Consider the following 27,623-nt stretch of genomic DNA (forward strand, 5'->3'; position numbering starts at 1 on the left):
CAGTGAGTTGGACTTGGAACATTGGTTTATTTCAAAGCCTGTCTAATAATTCTTGTCCCACAACAGCAAAATGTTCTTCAGATTTTTTTTTACTGTTGTGTGAGCTAGTTCCTCATTGCTTATGAAGGATGTGGGGCTATCTAGTGTTGGGGGAGGGGTGGTATAAATGTTATTTACAATCTTGATTTTGGAGAAAAGTGTGTTTCTAATTACAGTTCCTCATTTACTTAGGAACTCGCCAGAATTTCAGAAGTTGTTGGGAATTGCAATGGAAATGTTTTTGCTGTGTTGTGATGATGCAGAGTCTGATGTCCGGATGGTGGCAGATGAATGTTTAAATAAAATTATTAAGGTAAGTTGCACGTGGCTTCATTACTGCTGCAAACATCAGTCTCTGTTACTTGGGAGGCTTTGATGTTCTGATTTTGTTTTCTATGCGTGCATTAAACTCACTTCTGTGACAAAATAGTTGTTAAACAGTGGCAATAAGGGTAAGATGGTGTGTGAATGTTATGAAAATCTATGAGAATGTGGTGGGTATGTGACCACATAGCCTCTGGTACTCTTGTCTGTTTCTCTATTGAGGTCTGTATCCATGCTTTTTTTTTCTGCAAGTTATGTCATTCGTCACTTCTTTACCCACTGACTCGCAATGGCTTCTGGCTTCGCAAAGTTCTCTCCCTTACTTACAAATTCTTCTGTTTTGCTGTCTGTTTGAATTCTAATGCTTCTTCCCTCAATTCCTTCAGCTCTGCACTTATCTTTCTTACCTCACTCCCCAACTGAGATGATCTGTGCTCCTACATGTTTGTTGTACAATGATTCTGAGGGGTCTAGTCAGGGTGATATGGTGAGATCTGGGAGAACCTAGAATAAAGCCTCCCTGTTTAGAAATGAGTAATGAGATGAAATTCCACACTGCCCCACCCATGCAAGCCAGGTGGTGATGAGTCTGTGGAATTCATTTCCAGAGATGGCTGGGGAGGTCAAGTCATTGGATACAGTATATTTAAAGGGGAGGTTGATTGGTTCTTGTTTGGCGACCTTTTATTCAATATTTTCATTTAATTTGATTTATTACTCTTCCAATATTTTTTCCGAAGTTTTAGATTTGATCAGAAAGTCTTTTTTTTTGGTCGTATCCTCAAAATGGACTGCCCAGTCCCTTTTTTTATGTTTCTTTTTTTTGTATAGTACAATGGGTTTTTTTTTCTTTCATTTAAAATTCAAAACTTTTCCTTTTCTCTTAATGAACTGATAGGAGAATTGCTTTTTTTCTATTGTATATTACATACTAGCTTAACACTATGTATGATTTTGATAATGTATGTTTTAATCTTGGTTTGTATTATTGATATATATATATATATATATATAATAATTCTCTTGTTTGTATTTATGTTCCTTTTAAATCAATAAAAAGGTTAAAGGAAAGAGTGGTTCTTGTTTAGTAAGGGTGTCAAAGGTCATGTGGCGAAGGCAGGAGAATGAGTGAGAGGGATAATAAATCAGCCTTGATGGAATGGCAGAGCAGACTTGGTGGGCCAAGTGGCCTAATTCTGCTCCTGTGTCATAGGGTGTTACGACCAATTGTAAATATTTGGCACTCTCTCTTCCTTAATGGTCAGCTGAAGAAGAGATTTTTAACATTTTTACTCAGAAAAATATTTTGATGGGTTAACCTCTGTCTTAATAAGTGGTGAAACAGATTGGGGAAAGGAATGTCTGTACTCTTAATTTACATGTTTATACCTGCTTTCTATGGTAGATTTTGAACTATTAAAGCTGTTTTATAAGAAAATATGTTTTGAAAATAATACATTCTATATATATATATTGGTATTGATTAAGAGATTGGGGTGTGATTTTTGTCCTATGATGCTATCAAATGTAAATAAAAACTTCTGGAATGCTGTTCTATTTGTGATTCTATTTACATAATTAAATGGAATAGTCCCAACACTAATACTTGAAGTTTGTGTTTGCAGAAATTTTTAAATATTGTGAGAAATTTATTCCTAATCAACTTTTTATTTAACAGGCCCTGACTGACTCAAACTTACCACGGTTACAACTGGAATTATATAAAGAAATTAAAAAGGTTGGTAAGCAATTAGAAGAATGTTTGCAAAAATAGTTTTATGATATAATTATCTGAAGTAAAATATTAAAATGTTGTTACGTATGCTTATGGAACATTGGGAGTTGAGCTGCTGAAACATGGCCAAATGGAGTTCCATGCATAGTCATTTTAAAAACTCCTCCTCTTGTGTGTTTTTGAATTCTTATTCATCTATTAGTCTGATTTATTGAACCATACAGCAGAACACATTTTGAAAAATTTTAGCAGAATAAAATTTGTCTTTGTGCTGGTGTTAATTTCTCACCTTCAGTACCTATACATTTTAACAAATGTTCTGAATCAACATTTATTCCAGTAAAGAAATTAAAACAGAAAGATTTGCATTTGTACTGGAGTTGCCATAGATAATGAGCTTGAACTCTGTGAGTATGCTGTCATTGAGTCATCTTTACCCACCTGAAAACATTGATGTGACCTCTCTTGTCCCATCCCCCTACATTTCAGTGCGACCTCATCCTTGAATCTTGTTGTTTGTCCTGAAGTGAACAGATGCTAAATTCAAACAATTTAGTAGGCTAACAGTATGATTAGACATGATGGCAAAGTGACTATGTGAACTGGTTCATGCAGGCTAATTAGTTTAAAGCTGTGTAGCTTTAAAGCTAACAGAAGGTCATGTTTTGGGAGAAAGTAATTATGGTATTTAATCAGTGATTGCATGACAGACTCTGGACTAGAAACAAATTTATTATAATCTGTAACTTTTTAGCTAGATTCTTTGTTGGAAATCTCAATTGGGCTGATCAGTGATGTTGGACTTGAATAGTACTGATGTTACCTGTACATGATGCCCATTGTTACATTTTCTTGGGAGGCAACTGGTAAACTAGTGTATGAATGATGATTATGCTTATAAAATGCCTTTTTAGCCATTATTTTCCAATTTAATAGCATATACTTTGCCCTCCCTCTTCCACCTGTAAGTTTGACCAAATTAGAATATAAAGAACACTTGTTTTATTCCTTATGAAAAATTTCCACCCTTTCCAAAAACAGGACATTTGGAAGTAGACAATTCAGTCCCTTTTGTGTTTTATTCCATTGAATCGTAGCTGATCATGTTTCACCTTGGCTCCCTTTAGTTGCACTAACTTCAAATCCTTTAATATTTTAATAACTTTTACCCTTTTTTTCCCCCCAAGGTATTTTCAGCTCCTGAGACTTCATTAACCTCTTGGGAAATGAATTGAGTGCTTTTACTACCCACAGGGTGAAGGTATTGCATAAGCCTCTGGGAGTTCCGATTCTGTTACCCAGCAACAGTGATAATATGTGTGACTAAAAGGAAGACTTGGAGGTTGCTGATGTTTCTATGGATTTTGTGATTTGTTTCTTGGAAAAAGTAGTAGATTTGAGAGGTGCGTTGACGCATTGTCATTCACTTTACAACACGGTTATTCTTTTCCTCCGCTACACAGAATGGCTCATCGAGAAGCTTGCGGGCTGCACTTTGGAGATTTGCTGAGCTGGCTCATCTTGTTCGTCCGCAGAAGTGTAGGTCAGTTACCGAATCACGTACATCATTTGTAATTTGTTACTGCCTTTATATTGGAATAGCAATACCAGCTTGATGTTGTGAGGGCTTTCTACGCTCAAGTCTACAAATTCTGTTCCCATTTCGAACACAATGGCTTCTAAAGCACAACTGAGTTTGGGTGCAGGAGATTTTTATGTCATTGATCTACCTCAGAATTCAGGTTATTTTCTGTCATACAATTTCTTTAAAATGTCTGCTAATAATTAGCACTCATGCTCCTCATCTCTGACCTATCTTAAACAGTGTCCATGTAGGCCAAGTGAGTCCAACTGAAGGATCTCGGCCCAAAACATCAACTGTTTATGCATTTCCATAGATGCTGCCTGACCTACTGAGCTCCTCCAGTATTTTGTGTTTGCTGTGGATTTCCAGCATCTACAGAATCTCTTGTGACCATATAGGCTTTAGTCAGACTCACTCCTTCCCCCCTCCCCAATTCTGGTCTGAAATTTCAAATTCTCCACTCTTCTCCCCGCCCCCTCCCCACACCAGTGCTGAGAAAAGGTCACTGACCTGAAATGTTAACTGCTTTTTTTTTTGCACAGGTGCTGTCTGACTAGCTGGATTCTTCCAGTTCTTTTCTGTTATTTTGCCTGCTTATTTAGCCCCCATATGCAGCAGCGCTCATTGGCACCTCTAAGTAAAAGAAAATTAGTCAAGAAATGATAGAGTTTTATCTTGTTAATCATTGAGGTTCATGTGAATATTCTGTGGCTGAGAAGAGTGAATGGAACAAGAGAATGGTTCAGCCAAGGTTTCTAATGTGAACTTCTTTTTAATCATGCCCTTCTTTGTAAGCCTTTGTCACTCCAGTGCTTAGTAAGCTGTTATAATTAAGAATAGCAAGCTGATAGAGTTGACTCTCCTGTCTTCAATTTGGGTATTGTAAGTCTGAAGTTTGTCCTGGGTATGACTCTAAACTGCAACGGGGAGAGTGGAGTTACCCCATAGTTATTCGTTGCTCCCAGGGCTGCTCTGACCCAGAGCAGTAGCACCTGCAAGGGTTCCTGTTCAGGATACGAGCGGAGGCCAATGGCAGATCCAGCAGGTTCAGTAACTGAACTTATGACAGAGAAGGCGGATGAGCTAGGACCTCAAATGTCAACAGCTATAGTACAGGCGGATGAACATTTGGGAAGAGAAATGGCGATTTCTTTAGTTCACCCAAACCACCGTTGCTAGATACTAGGTTTCCTAGAATCTATTTGCTAAGAAAACCATGGTCAAACTCACAAAATGTATCACACGACAACAGCGTCAAAAGGATCTTCAAGACAATTCTGAAGATGTTTCGCTCGGTAGGGTTGATTCTGGTCAGCAGGGGATCCCTGACCGTCATCAAGCTACTGCTCATAAAATTCAAGTAACACAAAAGAAAATTATTGCCACTTGGAATGTAAGAACCCTATATCAAGCAGGAAGATTAGACTATGTGATAAATGAAATGGAAAGACTAAAGATTAACATCATGGGAATTAGCGAAGTTCATTGGATAGGTGCTGGAACATGTCAGAATAGAAATAAAACACTAATTTATTCTTGTGGAACATCTAATGAAGTAGGAATTCTTATGGATGAAAACATGGCAAAAAGTGTTTTAGGACATTGGGCAATATCAGAAAGAGTGCTCCTTGTTAGATTCAGAGGACAACCATTTGATTTGGCAATTACACAGGTATATGCACCAACAACAGATGGAACAAATGAGGATATAGATAAATTCTGTGAAGAGCTTGAACAAGCAAAGAATTGATGCAAATCTCAAGATATTGTTATTGTCATGGGAGATCTAAACGCTAAAGTAGGACAAGGTGCTGATGGAAATACCATAGGAAAATTTGGACTAGGGGAAAGAAATGAAAGAGGTGAGAAATGGGCAGAATGGTGCAAGATGAATAATCAGGTCGTTATGAATACCTACTTTAAAAACCATCCAAGACACTTGTGGACCTGGAAAAGTCCAGGTGATGACACTAGAAATCAAATTGACTTTATTACTATAAACCAAAAATTTGGAAACTCAGTGACTCAATGCAAAACATATCCAGGTGCAGACTTTAATAGTGACCATAACCCAGTAGTATGTCATGTAAAGTAAAACTTAAAAAACTGAAGAAGCAAAAACCTGAACAATCCCTTGACTACTTGCAATTAATTAAAGAAGAAAACTTAAGACAAAAATTTACAGTTGAAATAGGGAATAGATTTCAAAGTCTAGAAATAGAATCTGTTGAAGATGATAGCAATCATGTAGAAATGAAATTTAACTCTCTAAAGGATGCCTTGGTAGAATCAGCAAAGTCAGTGATTCCTGAAAAAGAAAAAAGCACAAAGAATAAATGGATGACAGATGAAATCAAAAATCTAATGGAAGAAAGGAGACAGAAGAAAGCAAATCCTATAGAATATAAGTCCTTAGATAAAAAAGTTAAAAGCTTATGTCAAAAAGCCAAAGAAGAATGGTTAAACCAGGAATGTGAGCAAATAGAAAGAATCCCTATTACTGATCCAAAAAGGTTACATCAACAAATCAAGAATATCACTGGTAAAAAGCTCCTCTGTTCTTCAGGTGGATGTTTGAAAGTAAAGGACTGTACCATTATCATGGAAAAAGATGAGATTATGAACAGATGGACTGAGTATATTCAGGAATTGTTTGAAGACGATTGAGGCGAAAAACCAGAAATTAGGAAAAACATTGAAGGTCCAAGTATTTTAAAATCTGAAGTTTGTGATGCAATAAATAAGATGAAAGGAAGGGCAGCAGGTCCTGATGAATTAGTAATAGAACAAATTATTATGGAATTGAAGAACTTACTGATTTAATCAATGACATTTATGAGACTGGAATAGTACCAGAAGAGATGAAAAAATCAGTATTTATCACACTTCCTAAGAAACCTGGAGCAATAGAATGTGAATTACATAGGACCATAAGTTTAGTGAGTCATATCCCCAAGATACTTCTAAGAATTTTGATGACAAGAGCTAAAAGTAAGATACAAGCTGAAATAGGCAAAAAACAATGTGGTTTTGTGAAAGACAAAGGTACAAGAAACACAATATTGATGTTAAGGATACTATCAGAACGAGCTATTCAAGTGCAAAAAGATTTTTGTTGATTTATCGACTACACAAAAGCATTTGATAAAATGAAGCGCAATAAGTTATTTGAAATATTACAGAAAGCTCCAGATCTAGATTTGAAAGATCTCCGCCTAATCAGAAATCTGTATTGGGAACAAACTGCTGCTGTAAGAATAGATGGAGAAGTGAGTCAGTTTATGAAAATTGAGAGGTGTTAGACAAGGGTGTGTTTTCTCCCCTTGTTTATTTAATGTGTACAGTGAAACAATATTCCAAAAAATAAGACATCTTAGGAATCGAAGTTGGTGGGGAAAACATCAATAATTTCAGATATGCTGATGACACTGTGTTAATTGCAAGTACAGAGGAAGCACTGCAAAACTTAATTGATATAATTGTTGAAGAAAGTGCAAAAATGGGTCTGTCTGTCAATTGCAAAAAGACAGAATATATGGTGATAGCCAAAAAGAAGGAGAATCCTATCTGCAGGCTGAGAATAAACAGGGAAGACACAAAGCAAGTACAGAACTTTTGCTACTTAGGAAGCTGGGGGTGCGACGTGGACATCAAATGAAGAATAGGGATGGCAAAAAGCACCTTTACAAGAATGAAGAGTATACTGACCAATACTAAACTAGGCATGACAACCCACCTCAGAGTACTGAAATGTTATGTTTATCAAGTTATGTTACATGGCTCAGAGTGTTGGACAATATCTAGTAACACGAGGAAAGGAATTGTAGCAGCAGAGATGTGGTTTTTGAGGAGGGTGCAAAGAATATCATGGAGGAAATGAATATCTAACGAGGATGTCATGAATAGAGCGAACACAAAAAGAGAAATAATGTACGAGATCATGAAAAGGCAGCGTAACTTCATTGGACGTGATTAGGAAAGAGGAGTTAGAATGCACGATAATTATGGGAAAGATTGAAGGGAAGAAAGCAAAAGGAAGGCAAAGACAAATGATGATGGAGACAGCAACCAGAGAACTGGAAATGAATACCAATTAATTGATCCACTTGACCCGAAACAGGAGTGCGTGGGCCATGGCAGTCAAAGCTCAAACTGGGCATGGCACCTGATGATGATGATGAAGTCTGAAGTAATCCAACTTTCTTGTTTCCTGCCGCCTTTATATAGCCAATTTCAGATACCAAGTCAGACAGTGTCGATTGAATCTGTCAATTCAAATTTGAAACTGTTTGTTTCCTATTGGTCATCTGCAGAATAAGCTCTGTAAATACCTACTATTGAATGCTGTAGAGTTTTATAAATTGAGTAACTGGTATATCTAAAATATCTTGCACAAGTCTAAGATATTGTATTTGGAATTATTGATTTTTTTTGTCCTGGTTGAGTAAAATTACTTTTATTTAATCCAACATTTCCTCCTTTACTAGGCCCTATCTGGTGAATCTGCTTCCCTGCCTGGCTCGGATCAGTAAGCGATCAGAGGAATCTGTGCAGGAAACACTGGCTGGTGCCGTTCCAAAGATCATGGCAGCTTTGGGCAATTTTGCCAATGACGGTGAAATTAAGGTACTGCCACTTGAAAGACATTGCATTATTTTTAGTAATAAACCCCCTCCCCCAACACTTAATAAAAAAACATTTCCATGCGCAACTTCAGGCTGTGGTATTGATGTATAATTGATATATTTCTACTAAATTTCTTTTAAGTTGTATTTGAATATACTTCTGAAATAAGCAGGGTAAAACTCAATAAATAACACAGACTAAAGAGATTGGCTTTATTTGTCAGGTGTACATCAAAACAAAGTGAAATGTGTCATTTTGCGTCAACGACCACATCTGAGGATACGCTTGGAGCAGCCCTCAAGTGTTTCCCTGCTTTTGGTGAAGATATAGTTTGCCCACACTTACTAACCCTAACCTGTACATGTTTAGAATGTGGGAGGAAACCAGAGCATCTGGAGGAATCTCTCGTGGTGATGGGGAGAATGTATAAACTCCTAACAGACAGTGGCAAAAATTGAACCCCGTAAAGCGTTACGATAAACACTGCACTACTGTGCCGCCCAGCAACTGGGGTGATTTGATGTCAGTGAAGTTGAAACCTGGATTTTTATTTTAATTTGGAACTTGACCATGCTGGCAATTTAGGGAACATTTTGATGCTTTGTAACATTAAGGCAAATTTTATTTCAGGATGTTGGCAATGGTTCTCTGTGAGCAGTTGTTCAATATGCTGTTTTAGGAAGGCAAGCACTTTTCTTTTGAACATTCAATCTCCTATAAGTTGGTTGCTCGTTTCTAATGACCAAATGCATTGTGTAGTGCTCTGTGGTGCAGGTCCATGAAGTGGTCATTAATTTGTGCCAGGTTGAGCTTGACTTGTGAGAATGACTTTCTTTAGTGCTATCCTTCTGGTGCTATACTTTAACCACTATCCTCCCACCATTATCATCTTTAGTCCTCATTTCCTTCATAATTACCTTGAATTGTGCCTTCTCTAATTCTCGTCTATCTTTTATGCTTTTGGGATGGTCAGCAGAATTCAATTCAGAACTCCTAAAAGTGACGTTACCAATTTGAACAACCTCTGGGGCTGCTGCTATGTCTGTGTGACTGTATTTCCTCTTCACATGGCTTTGCCATTTTATTTTAATGTTGAAAGCCCATGACCATGACAATTTCTGTTGAGTGTATCTGAAAGGGTGGACTTCAACATCCATTTGATTACTTTTATAATGTAATTCACTTGTGGAACAATATTTCTGTTGATAGTGGCGTGCTCTTGTCTATTCATTCTCTAAGATGGAGGCTGTATAGACAAGTGTCATTCATTGTTAATCCCATGTGTCCTCACAGGCAACAGCTGCCTCCTCCTTAAATAGCGTTAGTAAATACACAGGGTAGGTCAGAGTCAGTTGTTTTGATTTAAGACTTGGGTCACATAGGCCATGCTGTACGAAGTCAGTAAGTTTTGCTGATTAAGACTGTAGTTGTTACTTGAAAACAAACCAAAACCGCTCAGGGCTAAGCACAGGGGTTGACACTGTATGATGCACTCCAAAAATAATGAAGTTCTATGTTGAAGAAAGTAAATTTGATCCTTTATTAAGAAACCAATTAAGACGAACAATCTTGTGATGATAGAAAAACTAATGAAACTAAAACTAGTGATATAACAAAATAAGCAGTTCAAACATTCTTAAATGTAATAGAGAAATTAATGTTCTTAGGAGTTAATGTTAAGCGGTCAACCAAAAAAAATCGTAATTCCCCCTGGCCTATCCCTTGCTTTCACCGGAGGAAATCCAACTAAAGATAAAGTGTGAATACGTAACTGTACTCTTCACTTCTACCACGTCCTGACCCAGATGACATATTACCCAAAATAAACATGCAAAATACAATACAGACGGGCAAAAGATACACGGTGCCTACAAAAGCTTTAGTGAAATGGTTGGCTTTTCACTACAATTCGTCAATGTCATGGTAACTTTAATTGATGCCAGTTCTCACATTTTTCACCTGATTTTGGTTTCAGTTCCAAGCCATTAGGTTGAGGTTTAATCTCTTACTTCCTGCACTCAGTTGAAGCTTCTGGTTGTTATAATATACAAGTAAGATAACCACTGTACCCAATTCGTGCTTTAAAGCGTACATAAATAATGTGGGATTAGTTTTACTGAATGTTTATCAACAATTAATGAATCAGCATCAATTTCATTATCACTGAAATATGTTTTGTAGCAGCAATATAGTGCAATGCATAATAAAAGTTACAATACGAAATACAAAAAAAGTGCAAAAAGAGGAGCAAAATAATGAGCTTCATAGACTGTTAGTATATCCGATGGTGGAGGGGAAGAAGCTGTTCCAACAATGAGAAGGGTGTGCCTTTTGGCTCCCGTACCATCTCCTGGATGGTAGCCATGAGAAGAGGGTATGCTTAAGTGATGGAGGTCCTTAATGATGGATGCTGCCTTTTGAACTTGCTGCATTGAAATAGACATCAATCCTTTTGTACCACATATGAAGTAAACAGACCACATGTAGGCTATTTACCTCCTTGATTGAATTTGCTGTCACTGAGGTTACTGTGTTACTGGCCCATGTATCAATCTTTGCTTGATTCATAGCCTCAGCATTAGACAATATTGAGTCGTCTATCTCAGATTTAAAATGAGCATTTCACCTGTGTGATTGTGAAAGAGCAATTGCAAATGTGTACCACTGTTTTGCATGAGAAGGTGCCTGAAAACGTAGTCAGCATTTTCGGAAGTTTCTTCCCCTCTGCCATCAGATTTCTGAATGGTCCATGAACATGACCTCACTAATTTTCTCTCATTTTGAACTATTATTCTTGTAAGTTATAGTATATTTTATGCATTTCTCTGTACTACTGTTGCAAAACAGCAAAGTTACATGAACATGAGAAAGTCTGTAGATGCTGGAAATCCAAAGCAACATACACAATGCTGTAGGAACTCAGCAAGTCAGCACCTATGGAAATTAATAAGCAGTTGACGTTTCGGGCTGATACCCTTCTTCAGGACTGGAAAGGAAGGGGGAAGATGGCAGAATAAAAAGGTGGGGGGATAGGGAAGGAGGATAGCTAGAATGTGATAGATGAAGTGAGGTGGATAGAAAAGATAAAGGACTAGAGGGGAAAGAATCTGATCGGAGAGGAGAGTGGACATAGGAATAGGAGGGGATAGGAAGATGAGAAGTGGTAAGAGCCTGGAGTGTGGAATGGAAGAAGAGGGGAGGGGGAGGAATTTTTTTTACTGGAAGGAGAAATTGATGTTCACCAAATATGTCATTGATAATAAATCTGATTCTGAAGGTGTTCACTAGCTTCCCTTTCGAAAGCCTTAGCACTAATTTTTTAGCTTGTACTTCTGGTCCTAGATTTTCCCACCACTGTATTTCCAGTTTCCTTAAATATCTTGTAAATATTAATTGTATTTTCTTAACCTTCTAAAAATCTATGAAATGCATGTAAAAAAATCAAATATTACTTACTGGAAATTAGTCTATTGGTAGACAGGAGAAAATCACTTCCTTTGGTGAAGGAACCTGGAATAAAGTGGGCACTGCATTAAAGTGAGAGCTGGAAAATTTGGAATTAAAAAAATTAGGAAGCTCTTTTTGACTCAGTTTTATGGCTGCATTTCACGGAATTGAAATGAAATGTCATAGTTTATAAATCTGTTAAGTAGACCAAGTCAAAGTAGTTCCATGTGTGTATTTTCAGTGCAGCGCATTGGGTCTTGGGGGATGATTGTCAATCCAGGCATTGGTAGGTGATCAGCCAAAAGAATGATAAGCAATGTGCAAACTTAGCTATTTAAACATATCTGAAAATGGGGAATATTGACAAGACAAAAGGTCTGGAATGGGGCATGTATCTAATCAATGCTTGGCATACTTTGAGAAAGAGTCAGACTTCTCCCCCATGCTCCTTTAACTCAAGGACTTTGAGAATTAGATGGTTTATTTTCTGAACAAAAGTAGTTTAATACAGGGTCTTGGTCTCAGTCTCAGTGAAATGATTATTAACCAAAGGGCCCTTGAGGGCTCTCAGTATTGTCGTTAGCTTATTGAAAGATAAGTTTAATAAAAAGTCTGTCAGCTCTTTTATTTAGATCTTTGTTTGAGTGGTGTGAAGTAGCTAGCTTTCTGACTGCTCTTGTTAAGTCTGATTTGTAAACATGCCAGAACAGCTCGTGTATTGTCACTGATGTCTGGGGAATGCGGCGGTGCATCATGAGCTAAATGTGGTAACTGATGTCATGTATTTTTTTCTGATCTGGCCTCTTTCTTAAGATTAGGACAGCTTTCAGAACTGTCTTGAAAATGCCATTATTTTTAGACCTTGTTCCAGATATTTTAATGATTATACAGCTTTAAGTTTGCAATTGAGAGGCACTGTTTATGAGATGGCAGACAAGTACAAGTGGCTTTTAGTATTTGAAACTGCAAACATGCTTTAATACAAAAAAACATTTTTTGTTTACACTTGAGTGACAGTGCCTTCAGTTTTGTGTCCTCGGGTTGTGAAAAATACACAAATAATTTCTTACTACAGCAATTCCCGCCACAGCCTGTAAAGAGTTTGTACATTCTCCGCATGACCGCGCGGGTTTCCTCCGGGTGCTCTGGTTTCCTCCCGCAGTCCAAAGATGTACCAGTTGGTAGGTTAATTGGTCATTGTAAACTGTCCCGTGATTAGGCTAGGATTAAATCAGGGGATTGCTGGGTGGCGCAGCTCGAAGGGCCTATTCCATGTTACGTCTGAAGAAGTAAATAAAGAATATTCAGTGAGCTCTGTGTCACAAGATTAGGATAGATCTTGGTTAATTTCACCGTGTGGAGTTCCTGACGTTCCCTTTATTTATTGCAGCTCTAGCCAAAAACAGCTGCCTTCTGAGGTGGAGATGGCCTCTAGTGATGACGAGACTTATTACAAGGTCCTATCTCCAGGCCTTCCTGGAGCTTTTGAGTTATTTGAATTGATCTTGCAGCGTAATGGTTTACAGCACCAGCTGTAAAATTAGAATTCATTTCCCACCGCTGTCCATAAGGAGTTTGCATGTTTTCCATGTAACTGTGTGGGTTTCCTCCCATAGTCCAAAGATGTATGCAATAAGATTAGTAAGTTGTGGGCATGCAATGTTGATGCTGGAAGTGTGTGACACTTGTGGGCTGCCCCCAGCACGTCCTTGCTATTGATCATTGACACAAATAACTCATTTCAGTGCAAGTTTCAATGTACATGTGACAAATAAATTTGGCCTGCAATGAAAATTTACGTTATAGGATCACTGTCACAGATTTGTGACGTGGAATAAAATTTGCTCTCATAGAATTAATCTTGGCGTAAACAGCTTTTTTTTTTACAACCCATACATGGCCTTAAGTTGTGGAAAATCATGATATGAGACTTATTCTGGCAAAACAATTCCACCTTCCCGCACCCCCCCCCCCCCGAGCTGTATCTCTGGATATTTAAAGAATGGTTGAAAAAACAAATTTAAAAAGAAAATTAATAAATGGTACATTGCTTAACACCTTTTAAGTGCTAAAAATGAATTGAAATGTGAAGTAAAATAAAGAGGAAAAAAAATACCAACTGCATTTCTTTTGTCAAGGTCAACAAACTTATCTGTTTGTCTATAAAGCTGAAGAGCAGAATGAAAGTTCTTGTCAACTGAGGACAATTTTGTCCTGAACAATGGCTTCTCTTTTACCTCTGTTAACAAAGCCCTTGATTGCATCTCATCCATTTCCCTCCCCTCCCCTCTCATCTTCTCTCCTGTGGGATAGAACAAAGATCCACCCTCTCCATTTATGGTGCTTCTCAGGGAGCCATGAACTTTCACCCCAAGATCTCTCCGTACATCAGTAGTCCTAATGGTCTTTCCACTTACTGTATACTTTGCTCTTTCTGTTGGCTTCCCAGAGGCCAATACCTCACAGTAGTCCAGGTTAAACTACATCTTTATTTTTATTTATGTTTCATATAAAGCAGATCCTAATGCTATTTCTCCAAGGATTGTTGTTCAACTGGAATGTAGTTTTTAATCATCCTGTATGTATTTTGAAATTTGCAGATGCTTTTGAAGACCTTTATTGGGAACCTTAAATCAAGTTCTCCAACCATACGTAGAACTGCAGCCAGCTCTGCTGTTAGCATCTGTCAACATTCAAGAAAAACCCAATACTTCTACACCTGGCTATTGAATGTAATATTGGGTAAGGCTAGTATACTTCAGACATCATTATTAGAAGCAACAAAAAAATCTGCTGTAGGAACATCTGTGGGAGGGAAAGGAATTGTTGACGTTTTAGGTTGAAAACCTGCGTCAAGGTTTTGACCTGAAATGTTGACAGTTCCTTTCCCTCTCCTACAAGTGCTGCTCAACCTGCTTAATTTTTCCAGCAGATGGCTTGTTACTCCAGATTCTGACATCTGCAGTCTCGTCTCCATCGGTATTAGAAGTTTGTCTATTAAATATTCTTGAGCTCCAAGTGTTTCTTTCATTGGTATATGTTTTGCAGATAGGTCAGGGCATTTTTACTCAACCCTAGTTGCCCATGAATGGGTGGTGGAGAGCTTGCTTTTCAAATTGGTAGTAATTGCAGTGATGATACAAGACCATAAGGCATAAGTTGGCATCAACAGAGTTAGAGTGGTGGTGTTGACGCTTTAGCTCTTAGAGGTTTCAGTCAGAGAAAATAAAAACAAAGCTCTAGATAAAGTTTTTTTTCCCTTCCCTTCTTTATATCTGCTCAGCTAGGACAGTAGAGATGCCGGGTAGGACAGTTGAATTCTCCTCTTGTGGGATGTGGGAAGATAGGGAGATCTGTAGTGCCCCTGACAGCTACAACTGCATCCAGTTGCAGTTTCTAACAATCCACATTAAGGAGCTGGAGCTGGAACTGGATGAACTCTGGATCATTCGGGAGGCTGAAGGGGTGATAGATAGGACATATGGAGAGGTAGTTACACCCAAGGAGCAGGACATAGGAAAATGGGTAACAGTCAGGAAGGGGAAAGGGGTTAAGGAACCACTGCAGAGTATTCCTGTGGCCATCTCCCTCAACAACAGGTATACCACTTTGGATACTGTTAAGGGAGGATGACCTAACAGAGAAAAGTCATAGACTCTGTGCCAGAGACCCAAATGCTATCTCTGTGACTCAGAAGGGAAGGGGGAGGGAAGATGAGGCACGCTGTGGTGATGGGGGATTCGTTAGTTAGGGGAATGGACAGGTGGTTCTTTGGGCAAGAATGAGATTCCCGGATGGTATGTTGTCGCTTGGGAGCGGGATATCTCATAATGAGTTCTCAGCATTTTCAAGTGGGAGAGTGACTAGCCAGAGGTTGTGGTCTATGTAGTTACAAATGACATGGGTAGAATGTGTGATGAGGTTCTGTATAGGGAGTTCTGGGAGCTGGGTGCTAAGTTAAAGGTCAGGACCTCCAGGGTTGTGATCCTAGGATTGCTGCCCGTGCCACATGCTAGTGGGGCCAGAACTAGGAAGATTATACTGTTTAACATGTGGCTAAGAAGTTAGTGTAGGAGGGAGGGTGTAAGACTTTTGGATCATGGGGCTCCCTTCCAGAGAAGATAGGACCTGTACAAAAGGGACAGTTTGCACCTGAACTGGAGGGGTACCGATATCCTAGTGGGAAGGTTTGTTAATACTGCATGGTGGGATTTAAACTAGTTGCAGGGTGATGGGAATGAGAGTGCCAGAACAGTTAGTGGAGAGGTTGTCGTGTCAGATGCTGGTAAAACCTCAGACGTTAAGAATTAAAAGGTTGAGCATGGTGTGACGAGTGTCCTGAGTTGCGCCAATTTCAATGCAAGAAGAGTCATAGGAAAGGTGGATGAGCTGGGTGCATGGATCAACACCTGGAATTATGACGTAGCCATTAGTGAAACTTGGTTGCAGGAGGGGCAGGACTGGCAGCTCGATATTCCAGGTTTCCATTGTTTTAGAGCAGGAGGGATTAAAAGAGGAGGGGTGGTGTTACTAGTCAGGAAAAATGTCACGGCTGTGTTCCCTCAGGACCGACTGGAGAACCTGACCAGTGAGGCGTTATGAGTGGAACTGAGAAATGAGAAAGGTATGACCACGTTAATGGGGTTATATTACAGACCACCCAACAGTCCTAGGGATTTGGAGGAACAAATTTGTAAAGAGATTGCAGACTGTTGCAAGAAACATTAGGTTGTTGCAGTAGATGGGATAGAGTTTGTCAAATGTGTTCAGGAAAGTTTCCTTCATCAGTGTGTAGGTGTCTCAACGAGAGAGCATGTGATGCTTTTAGTAAGTGAGACAGGGCAGGTGACAGAAGTTTGTGTAGTGGAACACTTTGAAACTAATGGCACTGTGGTCATTGGATGCAAAGTAAATGTACAAAAAGATAGGTCTGGTCTGTGGATTGAGATTTTAAATTGGAGAAAGACCAATTTTGATGGTTTCTGAAATGATCTGACGAGTGGATTGTTTTCTGGCAAAGGTGTACTTGGAAAGTGGGAGAACTTCAAAAGTGAAATTTTGAGAGTATAAAGCCTGTCAGAATAAAAGGTAAAGATAAAAAGTTCAGGGAACCTTGGTTTTCAAGATAAATTGAGGTCCTGGTTATGAAAAAAAAAAAGGATTTTCATAGCAGGTTTCGGCAAGCAGGAACAAATGAGGTGCTTATGGAATATAAGAAATGCAAGAAAGAAAGAAAGAAATCAGAAAGGCTAATAGAAGGCACGAAGTTGCTCTAGCAGACAAAATGAAGATGAATACTAAGGGATTCTATAGATAATGTCAAGAGCAAAAGGATTGCAAAGTACAAAATTGGTCCTCTGGAATGGTAATCCATGTATGGAGCCAAAACAGATGGCAGAGATCTTAAATGAATTCTTTGCATCTGTATTTATGCAGGAGACTGATATAAAGTTTATAAGAAGTGAGGCAAAGCGGCATCAACTTCATGGACCTTGTACAGAGGAGATATTTGCTACCCTGAGGCATATCAGGGTGGATAAATCCCCAGGGCCTGATAGGAGGCAAGTGCAGAAATTGCCAGGGCTCTCGCAGAGATATTTAAAACATCCTTAGTGACCAGAGAAGTACTAGAGGATTGGGGGATAACCAGTGTTGTTCCACTGTTTAAAAAAGGCTCTAAACATAAACCAGGAAGTTATAGGCTGGTGAGTCTGACATCAATTGTGAGAAAGTTAGTTGAAGGTATTCTAAGGGACCAGATATATAAATATTTGGATAAACTTGGACTGATTAAGTGCGAGATGTGCGAGGTTTTGCACTTCGGTAGGACCATCCAGGGACCGCCTTACACAGTGAACGGTCGGTCACAGAGGAGTGTGGTAGGACAAAGGGATCTTTGAATACAGTCCATAATATGTTGAAAGTGGCATCACAGGCAGATAGAGACATTAAGAAAGCTTTCGGCACATTGGCCTTCATAAATCAAAGTAATGAGTACAGGAGATGAGATGTTGAAGTTGTGTAAGTCGGGGAGGCCTAATTTGGAGTATTGTGTGTACTACCTACCTACCTACAAGAAAGGTGTAAACAAGATTGAAGAAGTGCAGGGAAAATTCAGGAGGATGTTGCCGGGTTTGGAAGACCTGAGTTATAAAGAAAGATTGAATAGGTTAGTACTGTATCCTTTGGAACGTAGAGGATTGAGAAGAAATTTGATAGAGGTATACAAAATTATGAGGGGTATAGATAGGGTAAATGCAAACAGGCTTTTTCCACTGAGATTGGGTGAGAATATTACCAAAGGTCATGGGTTAAGGGTGAAAGATGAGAAGTTTTCAGAGAACATGCGGGGAAATTTCTTCACTCAGAGTGTTGTGAGAGTGTGGAATGAGCTGCCAGCACTAGTGGTGCATGCAAGTTCAATTCCAACATTTAAGAGGAGTTTGGATAGGTACATGGAGGGCTGTAGACCCAGTGTAGGTCAATGGGAGTAGGCGGTTTAAATGGTTTTGCCATGGACTAGATGAGACAAAGGGCCTGTGGTGCTGTACTTCTCTATGACTCTGTACACAGTAAGGCCATTTGGCCCATTGACTCTGTTCCATCTTAGCTGATTCACTATTTTTCTCAACCCCATTCTCCTGCCTTCTCCCCATACCCTTTGACACCCTTAATAATCAGGAATCTCTCAACTTCTGCTTTAAGTATGCCCATTGACTTGGCCTCCACAGCTATCTGGGGCAAGAAATTCCACAGATTCACTATCCTCTGGTTAAAGAAATTGCTCGTCATCTCTTTTCTAAAGAGACATCTTTCTATTCTGAGGCTGTGTTGTTTGGTCCTGGACTTCCCTATTATAGGAAACATCCTCTCCACATCCACTCTATCTTGGGTCCCAAAACTGCTCACGATACACCAAATTGATACCTTATAAAGCCTCAACATTACATACTTACTTTCTATTATGGTCCTCTTGAAATGAATGGCAATATTGCATTTGCCTTCCTTCCCACCAACTCAATCTGCAAGTAAGCTTTAGGGATTCCTGTACGAGGATTCTTAAGTCCCTTATAACTATATGGTTCATGACCAGATTGTTTCAGAATCACCTTATAAATACATGCTGATATTTATGTATTTATGCACATTTGTTCCATATCTATACTTTAATCTCAACTTTATTTTTGTGTAATTCTTTGTTCTTTATAATTGTTGAATGTTTTTGTTGCATGCCGTGTACCATAGCAAATTCCTAATACGTGTAAATGTATATAACAAATACGTGGGGTGATTGATAAGTTCGTGGCCTAAGGTAGAAGGCGATGAGTTACTAACTTCAAACTTTCTGCATAATCACTCAGAGTTGAACTGCATGTGCATGTAACGAGAGCCGTATAACTCATTGCCTTCTACCTTGGGCCACGAGCTTATCAATCACCCCTGTTGTGGACACTTTCTGGAGGTCCAAGATCCGTATGCTCCATGACCGCTGGACTAAGTGTGGAAATATAGGAGGGGACTATGTTGAAAAATAAATGTGCTAAGTTTTCTAAAATTGACTCCGCCTACCTTAGGCCATGAACTTATCAATCATCCCTCGTAAAGTTGATTGTTGATCTTGATCCAACCACTGCAAAGAATGACTCAATATATGACTGAGCTAGAACAATTCTTGATTTGGAAAGGCTCCTGTGCAGCCTACTGCTATTGGACTTGTGTGTTGTTATAGTCTTGGATTGAAGATGTGTTATTTCGTTCCTTTTATGTGCCCTTCTGGGCCAAGAGTTTTGCAGAAAAGTGATAGTTTATCTTTGTGGGTGATTTTTTTCATCGATTCTGTTGTTTCTCTTTGTATCTACTGTGACTGCTTGCAAGAAAATGAATTTCTTGGCAGTATATGATAACATCAACAATGTAAGATATACACATCAACAATATAAGATATGAAGACGATACCACTCTTAACAGCAAGTGCTGCAGAAGACCTACAAATCCTCCTAGATAAAGTCGTACAAACAAGTGCAGATTTTGGTCTAACCGTCAACTGTAAAAAAAAAAACCCAAATGTATGGTAATATCAAAACAGCAGGATACTCCCAACTGCCAATTGCACATCGGTAACCAAGAGATTGAACAGAAGACCGGCTTTCATTACCGTGGTAGCTTTATATCACAAGATGCTAGAAGTAAAGTAGAAATAAAAAAAAGAATTACCATTGCCAAAACCAACTTCCAAAAAATGAAACCCATTTTTACCAACAGACACATTTCTACGACAACAAGACTTAGGCTACATCTGGTCAACCTTGCTGTACGCTTCCGAAACATGGACTATAACACCAGAACTCCAAAGGAACTTAGAAGCAACAGAAATGTGGTTTCTTAGAAGAATGCTGAAAATATCATATAGGGATAGGGTAACTAATGAGACAGTACTCATAATGAGAACATTAAATGAGAGGAAATTTAAATTCCTGGGCCATGTCATCAGAAAGGGAGAAATAGAATGCCTTACATTACAAGGCCGTATGGCTGGGAAACATGGAAGAGGAAGGCAAAGAAGAAAATATATGGACACTGTGAAAGAACTAACAGATCTAAGTGTGCGAGATATCATTGACGCTGCATGGAATCATTCGATGTGGAAAACCATGATCGCCCAAGCGTGTAAGGTGCAAGACACATGAAGAAGAAGATATGATAACATATACATATTTAGATTATAAATTTATTTTAAGGTAAAAGGATCTTGTGCTTTCCCGGCATATGATGGATAAACTCTTCTCAGGCTTCCAGTCGGATACAGGTAACAATTTTAACCAACGTTTCAATGGCAAATTCTGCCATCTTCATCAGGGTGATGTCTGGGTATGTCTAGTATGGTGGTATTTTTACCCCCATCGACCGTGCCTCCTGATTGGTTGGTCTTCATCCAGACAGGTTTCCTCTGTCCCACCTTGTTTACAATCGAATTCCAGTTCTTACTCAGAGTGAGACCTTTGTCTTTGTTAAAATTCTTTTCCCCTATGTTTCGATGGCTTCCTTTACCAGGCGGTCCCAAAAGATATTGGCACAGCAACAATATTTTGTGCAGTCGAAGTCAATCCTATAGCCATTGCGAATGTGATGTTCTGCTACTGCCAATTTTGTTGGGTAACTCAAACGGGTACACACCTCCTGCGCTCCTTGTTGTGGGCTCCCACTGTGCGTCCCATCTGGCCGATTATGCACTGCTCCGCATTCACAGGGAATCCTGTAAATGCCAGCTGCCTTGAGTCCCAGTTAAAGTTCAAATTTACTTTGAACTTTGATTTTCCTGTCAGAGGAAACCTGTGATTAAATTGAATGTCATAAATCACTTGAGATGATGCGAAGGTGAATTATGACAGAACCACATGTTTCGTTTAGAGAATATTCATGTACACTGATGAAATTGCCCTGGCTGTGACAACATTGGTGTATATGCATGAATTACTGTCTAGCAAGATCAGAATTGAATGCTGTTTCAGCTGTCACGCAGTTGCAAATGATTTAGTACTGCTGATTTTGTTTTTTATCTGTATACTCACCTTGAATTTTGAAATTTGTTCTTGGAATTTGGGCAACTTATGTAGATGCCGGGGGGAAAAGGTATTGGATTGTTTATATAGCTTTCTTTGTGTTAGTCCTAAGGGTAGCTTTGCTCTATTTCTTGCAAGTATTTTGAAGCATACAGTGAAATGTTTGCTTCAAATCAGTGAGAATTGTTCTGGGTGTTCAGCAAGTGCCAGCATAACATGCCCACAACTCACTCACCCTAACTGTACATCTTTGGAATCTGGGAAGAAATGGGAGCACCCGGAAGAAACCCACACGGTCACAGGGAGAACAGACAGTGAAGGGAATTTAACCCCAAACTTGATGTAGAACTGTAGTATATTCATGTTAACCGCTACTCTTATTATACCTCAACTTAGCACTACCACAAGGTTAGTGTTGTTCTAAATTCAATGCATCCTTCATAACAATCCTGCATTGTTTATGACAGAGATGTATTCCATTGTTAGCTATGGAATACTAGAATATTAATTCATAATGCTGCTACTCCAGTCCATGCAAAACATATTTACAATGCATGTGGCACTGCTTAATTAAAGAAAAATCCCATATTTAAGTGCAACAAGTGACTTTGATTGTCCATAATACTCAAAGGTCATTGGCAAAGCAGGATGGAGCAATATTCGGTTGCACAACAGCCCTCAGGATGAAACAATGTTTCGGTCTTATTGTCTTGGCTAAGATGTTTCTGTATTTCCTACCACATGGCAGGAGATTGAACAGTGTCCTGGATGGGATGGGTCTTTAATGATGTTATGACAGTGCAGTAGGCATCTAGAGTTGTAAATTGCCTCCAGGTCTGGTAGTGGAGTCCCAGTGATTGCTGAGCTATCCTAATAACCATTTTGTGATCTGTCTTGCTTCAGCTGGAAGTGAGAGCTGTTAATTGCTGGAGAATACAATCAAAACAAATGTTATAGTTTACAGGACGGTGTAAAATGTCGGATATGTCCAAAATGTCATTCAGTATGTCAGTATGCTCTGTATTGCACATCAATAAAAGTTGACCAGCAATCTTGGGGGCAGATTTGCTCTCGTTAAGCACTTCAGGGGGTATAGGTACTGTTTTCCCTTCCCTATAATCAAGTTTGATAGACCAAGAAATCTTCTTGAAAGCAGGTTGTTTTGCAGAGGTAGTGACAAATGGAGTACTCAAGGATTTGAAGTAAGTCCCCAGTTTTCATCGTCTATTTTGAGGGAATTAAGTCAGATACTGTATAAAGCTAGGTGGCTGTGTGGGCTGTGAGGAAGGTGTAGTGAGGCTTCGAGGGGATTATTGAATGGGTGAGGACATGATATCAAAAGTTCAAATCAATTTATTATACATCACCAAAGTATACATCACCATGTACAACCTTGAGATTCATTTTTTTGCGGGCATACTAAAAAAAAACCATAATAAAATAATAACCATAACAAGATCAATGAAAGAATACACCAACTTGGACATTCAACATGCAAAAATGACAAACTGAAAATACAAAAAGCAGTAAATATCAAGAACAGGAGTTGAAGAGTCCTTGAAAGTAAGGCCATAGGTTGTGAGATATTTCAATGATGGGGCCAAGTGAAGTTGAGTGAAATTATGCCCCTTGGTTCAAGAGCCTGATGTAATAACTGTTCTTGAACCTGTGGGTGAGAGTCCTGGGGCTCCTCTACCTCCTTCCTGATGGCAACAGTGAGAAGAGATCATGTCCTGGGTGGTGGATGTTCCTGAATATGGATGCTGCTTTCCTGTGTTGGTGTTTCATGCTTAGTGGACATGGCAGATGGGAGATAATAGGGACGAAGATGAGGTCCTCCATTTTGGTAGAAAAAAAATAGAAAGATGATGTGTTTCTTAATTGGTGAGAGATAAAAAGGAGACACAAGAGACTATCAGACATCCCACCTCTCCCGGAAGTTCCGGGAGTCTCCAGCATATTGATAGCGGCTCCCTGACGCCCAGAAATTATATACAATATCCCGGAAATCGATTTTTTTTTTCCCTAAGAGGGAGAGCGAGCATCCTGATAGGTCTACTTACCATTAAGAGAGACCAATCAGTTTTCTCTGTGGGTGGGCTTTACAGTTGACCTCAAAAATAATGACAATGTTGCTGGCTACACTGTTTGCAACAGTGACTTTCCTACTGCCCATGTTGGGTTAAAATGTAAAAGACATGTTGAGGTGAGTTTAACAGTCATTCGTTCATTAGCATAGCTAATGTTATTTAAACTAGCTGCTAAGGAGCTGCTCTATTGATGTCGTATGTGATGAGTCCAAACTCCCTGTAGACTTGCTTAAAGTTGTAATAGGATAAACATTATAATATAAGCACATATTTTAATGTCACATTTTCTGCATATACCCAACTTGGTTTACAGATTAGACAAAATCACTAAACAAAGTATTACATACACCCTTGGAGGTCGACTGGGTTGGGGGGGGATATGGGGTGGTGGTGGGGGGATATGTGGTTGTGAGGGGTGGGGGTGCTACCTCCCTGAAATGAGTTTTTGCAGGGTGGGATGTCTGGGCTATAGATGGAAACTTGATTTTAACTTTGAGTTGACGAGAGAGAATGAACAAAAACTTTGAAGTGCGAGTTGTTATAGCAGGAGAATACAAAAAAGAAACAAGATGTTACATGTTACAGGGCAGTGTAAAATGTTGGACCTATCCAACAGGTCAATTTGTGCTAATGGTTATATAAAAACTGAACCCTTATTTCAGATAGATGATCTAATACAAAAATTACATTCTTCACCCATCATCTTTCCAATTTAAAATCAACTTGTTTTCTCTCTCTTCCATTTCTGACTTGGGATCTCGAAACTGAAGTGATGGGTGTTTTATGTTTTTCTTTTCTTTTAAGGATAGAAACAGTTTAGCCATCTGCTGTGTAACTATATCCTTCCACCATCACCCCGTCCCCTTTTTCTCTTCCAGATGTGGGCGATGCTGCCCACTTGCCCATTCAAAATTGCCAAAGTTTACAGTGATTAATTAACCCACTAACCCATACGTGCTTGGACTGTGGGAGGAAACCGAAGCACCAGAAGGAAACTCGTGCGCTCATGGGAAGGACGTACGAACTTCTTACAGACGGAACTGAGCTCCCAATACCAATGCCCTGAGCTGTAATAGCGTCGTGCCAACTGCTGTGTTACTGTGGTGCCCTGGCATACTTTAATGATAATGAACCTGAATCTTATTCTGATTCAGAATCAGTGTAGTGGCACATAAAACCAAGACACTAAAAATTTAATACCCAAGGTCTTCAATCACCTGAACAAGAAAGAATGGGCTCAGTTGGAATTCATTAAATGGGCAATGCCATTTCCATGAATATTGATATTGTCACACCATTTGAAAAGCAGTACACCCAACTTTATGTGTGCATAGCCATAGTACTTAACGATGTGGTTTCATTTGCTTGAAAAGTCTGCATAACTGTACTTGCATTGCAGGCTTCTTGGTCCCTGTGGAAGAAGATCGACCTACTCCACTTATTCTTGGGGTGATGCTCACCCTACGTTACCTGATGCCGTTGCTGAGGCAACAAGTGAAGGACACCAGCCTGCGGGGCAGTTTTGGTGTGACTAGGAAGGAGGCTGAAATCTCCCCTTCCTTGGAGCAGCTTGTACAGGTAGCATCTTTGGCTCAAATTAAATTGTGCTGTGAAATAGATGAATTCTTCATCGGTCATTTTTAAAAAGCGATTCTGGATTTGTTGCCAGTTAATCCAGTGATAAAACAGTGGTCCATTTTATCTGAATCAAATTAATTTGTGTAATTTCACCCTCTTGATTTCATCAACCATTTTTAATATGTGTAATTGAAGCAAGAGAGGACAAGATAGTGCATTTCGGGAGCATGCAAGGGTGTACAGGGAGAGCCTGGGGTCCAAGTACCTAGCTCCCAGCGAGGCACACAAATAAAGAGAATGGAAACTAAGGTATATGGCATACTTGTCTTCTTTGGTTGGGGAGTTGATTTCAAGGTTAAGGATGTCATTTTGCAGGTATATAATACGTTGGTTAGGCTGCATGTGAAGAATTGTGTGTTTTTCTGGTCATCCAATATAGGAAGGATGTGGAGGATCTGGAGAGGTGCAGAAGAGGTTTATGGGGTTGTTGGTTGGATTAGAGCAGGGGTTCCCAACCTGGAGCCTGTGGAACCGTGGCTTAATGGTATTGGATTATGGCCTAACGAAAGGTTGGGAACCCTCGGATTAGAGGATAAGACCGTATGCTATAGGAGCAGAATTAGGCCATTTGGCCCATCAAATCTGCTTCACCATTTTATCATGGCTATTCCAATTTTCCCCTCAGCCCCAATCTCTTTCCTTCTCCCCATATCCTTTCATGCCCTGACCAATCAAGAATCTATCAACCTCTCCCTTAAAAATACATAAAGTCTTGGCCTCCACTGCTGCCTCTGGCAAAGAATTCCACAGATAAACCACTGTCTGGATAAAGAAATTCCTTCTCACCTCCATTCTAAAAGGTCGCCCCTCTATTCTGAGGCTTAGATTCTCACACCATAGGAACCATCCTCTGCACATCCACTCCATCAAGGCCTTTCACCATTTGACAGGTTTCATTGGGCTCACCCCTCATTCTTCTGAATTCCAGTGAGTACAGGCCCAGAGTCGTTAAATACTCTTCCTATGATAAGCCATTCAATCCTAAAATCATTTTTGTTAACTTCCTTTGAACCCTTTCCGGTTTCAGCACATCCTTTTCTAAGATAAGAGGCCCAAAATTGCTCACAGTACTCCAGGTGTTGCCACACCAGTGCTTTATAAATTCTCAACATTACATCCTTACTTTTATATTCTGGTCCTCTTGAAATGAATGCTAACATCGCATTTGCCTTCCTCACCACAGACTCAACCTGCAAATTAATCTTTAAGGAATCCTGCACAAGGACTCACAAATCCCTTTCGTGACTCAGTTTTTTGTATTTTCTCTCCATTTAGAAAATTGTCAGCACTTTCATTTCTTCTACCAAAATGCATGACCATACACTTCCCAATAGTCTGTCATTTCTTCACCCATTTTTCTAATCTAAATCTTTCTGTAGTCTCTCTACTTCCTCAAAACTACCTGCCCCTCCAGCTATCTTCATATTGCCTGCAAACTTTGAACCAAAGAAATCAATTCCATCATCCATCATTGACATATAACGTAAAAAGAATCGGTCCAAACACAGACCACTAGTCACCGGCAGCCAGCTGGAAAAGGCCCCCTTTATTTCTACTCTTTGCCTCCTGCCATTCAGCCATTGCTTTATCCATGCTAGAATCTTTCCTGTAATATATGGGCTTGTAGCTTGTTAAGGAGCCTCATGTGACAACTAGTCGAAGACCTTCTGAAAATCCAAATACACAACTTAACTGATTTTCCTTTGTCTATCCTGCTGGCTATTTCTTCAAAGAATTCCAACAGGTTGGTCAGGCAAGATTTTCACTTGAGGAAACCATGCTGACTATAGCCTATTTTATCGTGTGCTCCCAAGTACCTTGATACCTCATTCTTAATAATCGATCCAATATCTTCCCAACCACCGAGGCCATACTAACTGGCCTATGGTTTCCTTTCTTTTGCCTCTCTCCCTTCTTGAAGAGTAGAGTGACATTTGCAATTTTCCAGTCTTCTGGAACTATTTTGGAATCCAGTGGTTCTTGAAAGATCATTACGAATGCCTCCACAATCTGTTCAACCACCTCTTTCAGAACTCTGGGGTGTGTACCATCTGTTCCAGGTGAGTTATCCACCTTTCAGACCTTTCAATTTCCCAAGAATCTTCTCTCTAGTTATGGTAACTTTACGGACTTCATGACTGCTGACACCTGGAACTTCTACCGTACTGCTGGTATCTTTCACAGTGCTGACTGATGCAAAGGGTTAGAGTTGGATGAAAGTTTTTAAAAGTTATGAGGCACAGGGTAGTCGGTCAGAATTTTTTTTCCCCATGGGAGAAATGACAAGTACCAGAGGATGTGCTTTAAAATGAGGCTATATTTCATACCTCATTCTGTCCCATAACTGTGCAGTTTTTATTTTAAGAACCACAAAAGCAGGTTATTTCCATCAATGGGTATATACAGGTTTTCGTTCACTTGTAACTTCCTGACACCTCTCATTACAATAATATATTATCCCTCATGAAGTTGTTTAAGTTTATTTCAGATATTTTATCATGCTTTGGAAAGTTGCTATTAAATTGTTTCCACCTTTCGGTTAGTATATTTCGGGTAAGAAGGCTGTAGTTAATTTTAAC

General features: G+C 39.3%; 1 protein-coding gene across 2 annotated transcripts in view; it reads left to right on the forward strand.

Annotated features, from left to right (window-relative positions):
* Nucleotides 1–232: 232 nt before the first annotated feature.
* The window catches only part of htt (huntingtin), a 223,446-nt gene continuing 196,055 nt past the window's right edge, over nt 233–27,623 (forward strand). For both annotated transcript variants that reach the window (XM_072257615.1, XM_072257617.1), the window contains exons 1-6: nt 233–352; nt 2,042–2,101; nt 3,562–3,641; nt 8,171–8,309; nt 14,357–14,498; nt 24,806–24,984. In XM_072257615.1, coding sequence (XP_072113716.1) covers nt 269–352; nt 2,042–2,101; nt 3,562–3,641; nt 8,171–8,309; nt 14,357–14,498; nt 24,806–24,984 — 684 coding nt within the window. In that variant the 5' untranslated portion in view covers nt 233–268. The remainder of the gene's footprint in view (nt 353–2,041; nt 2,102–3,561; nt 3,642–8,170; nt 8,310–14,356; nt 14,499–24,805; nt 24,985–27,623) is intronic.

Source organism: Mobula birostris, chromosome 5 (assembly GCF_030028105.1).
Source record: "Mobula birostris isolate sMobBir1 chromosome 5, sMobBir1.hap1, whole genome shotgun sequence".
NCBI classification, from domain to species: domain Eukaryota; kingdom Metazoa; phylum Chordata; class Chondrichthyes; order Myliobatiformes; family Myliobatidae; genus Mobula; species Mobula birostris.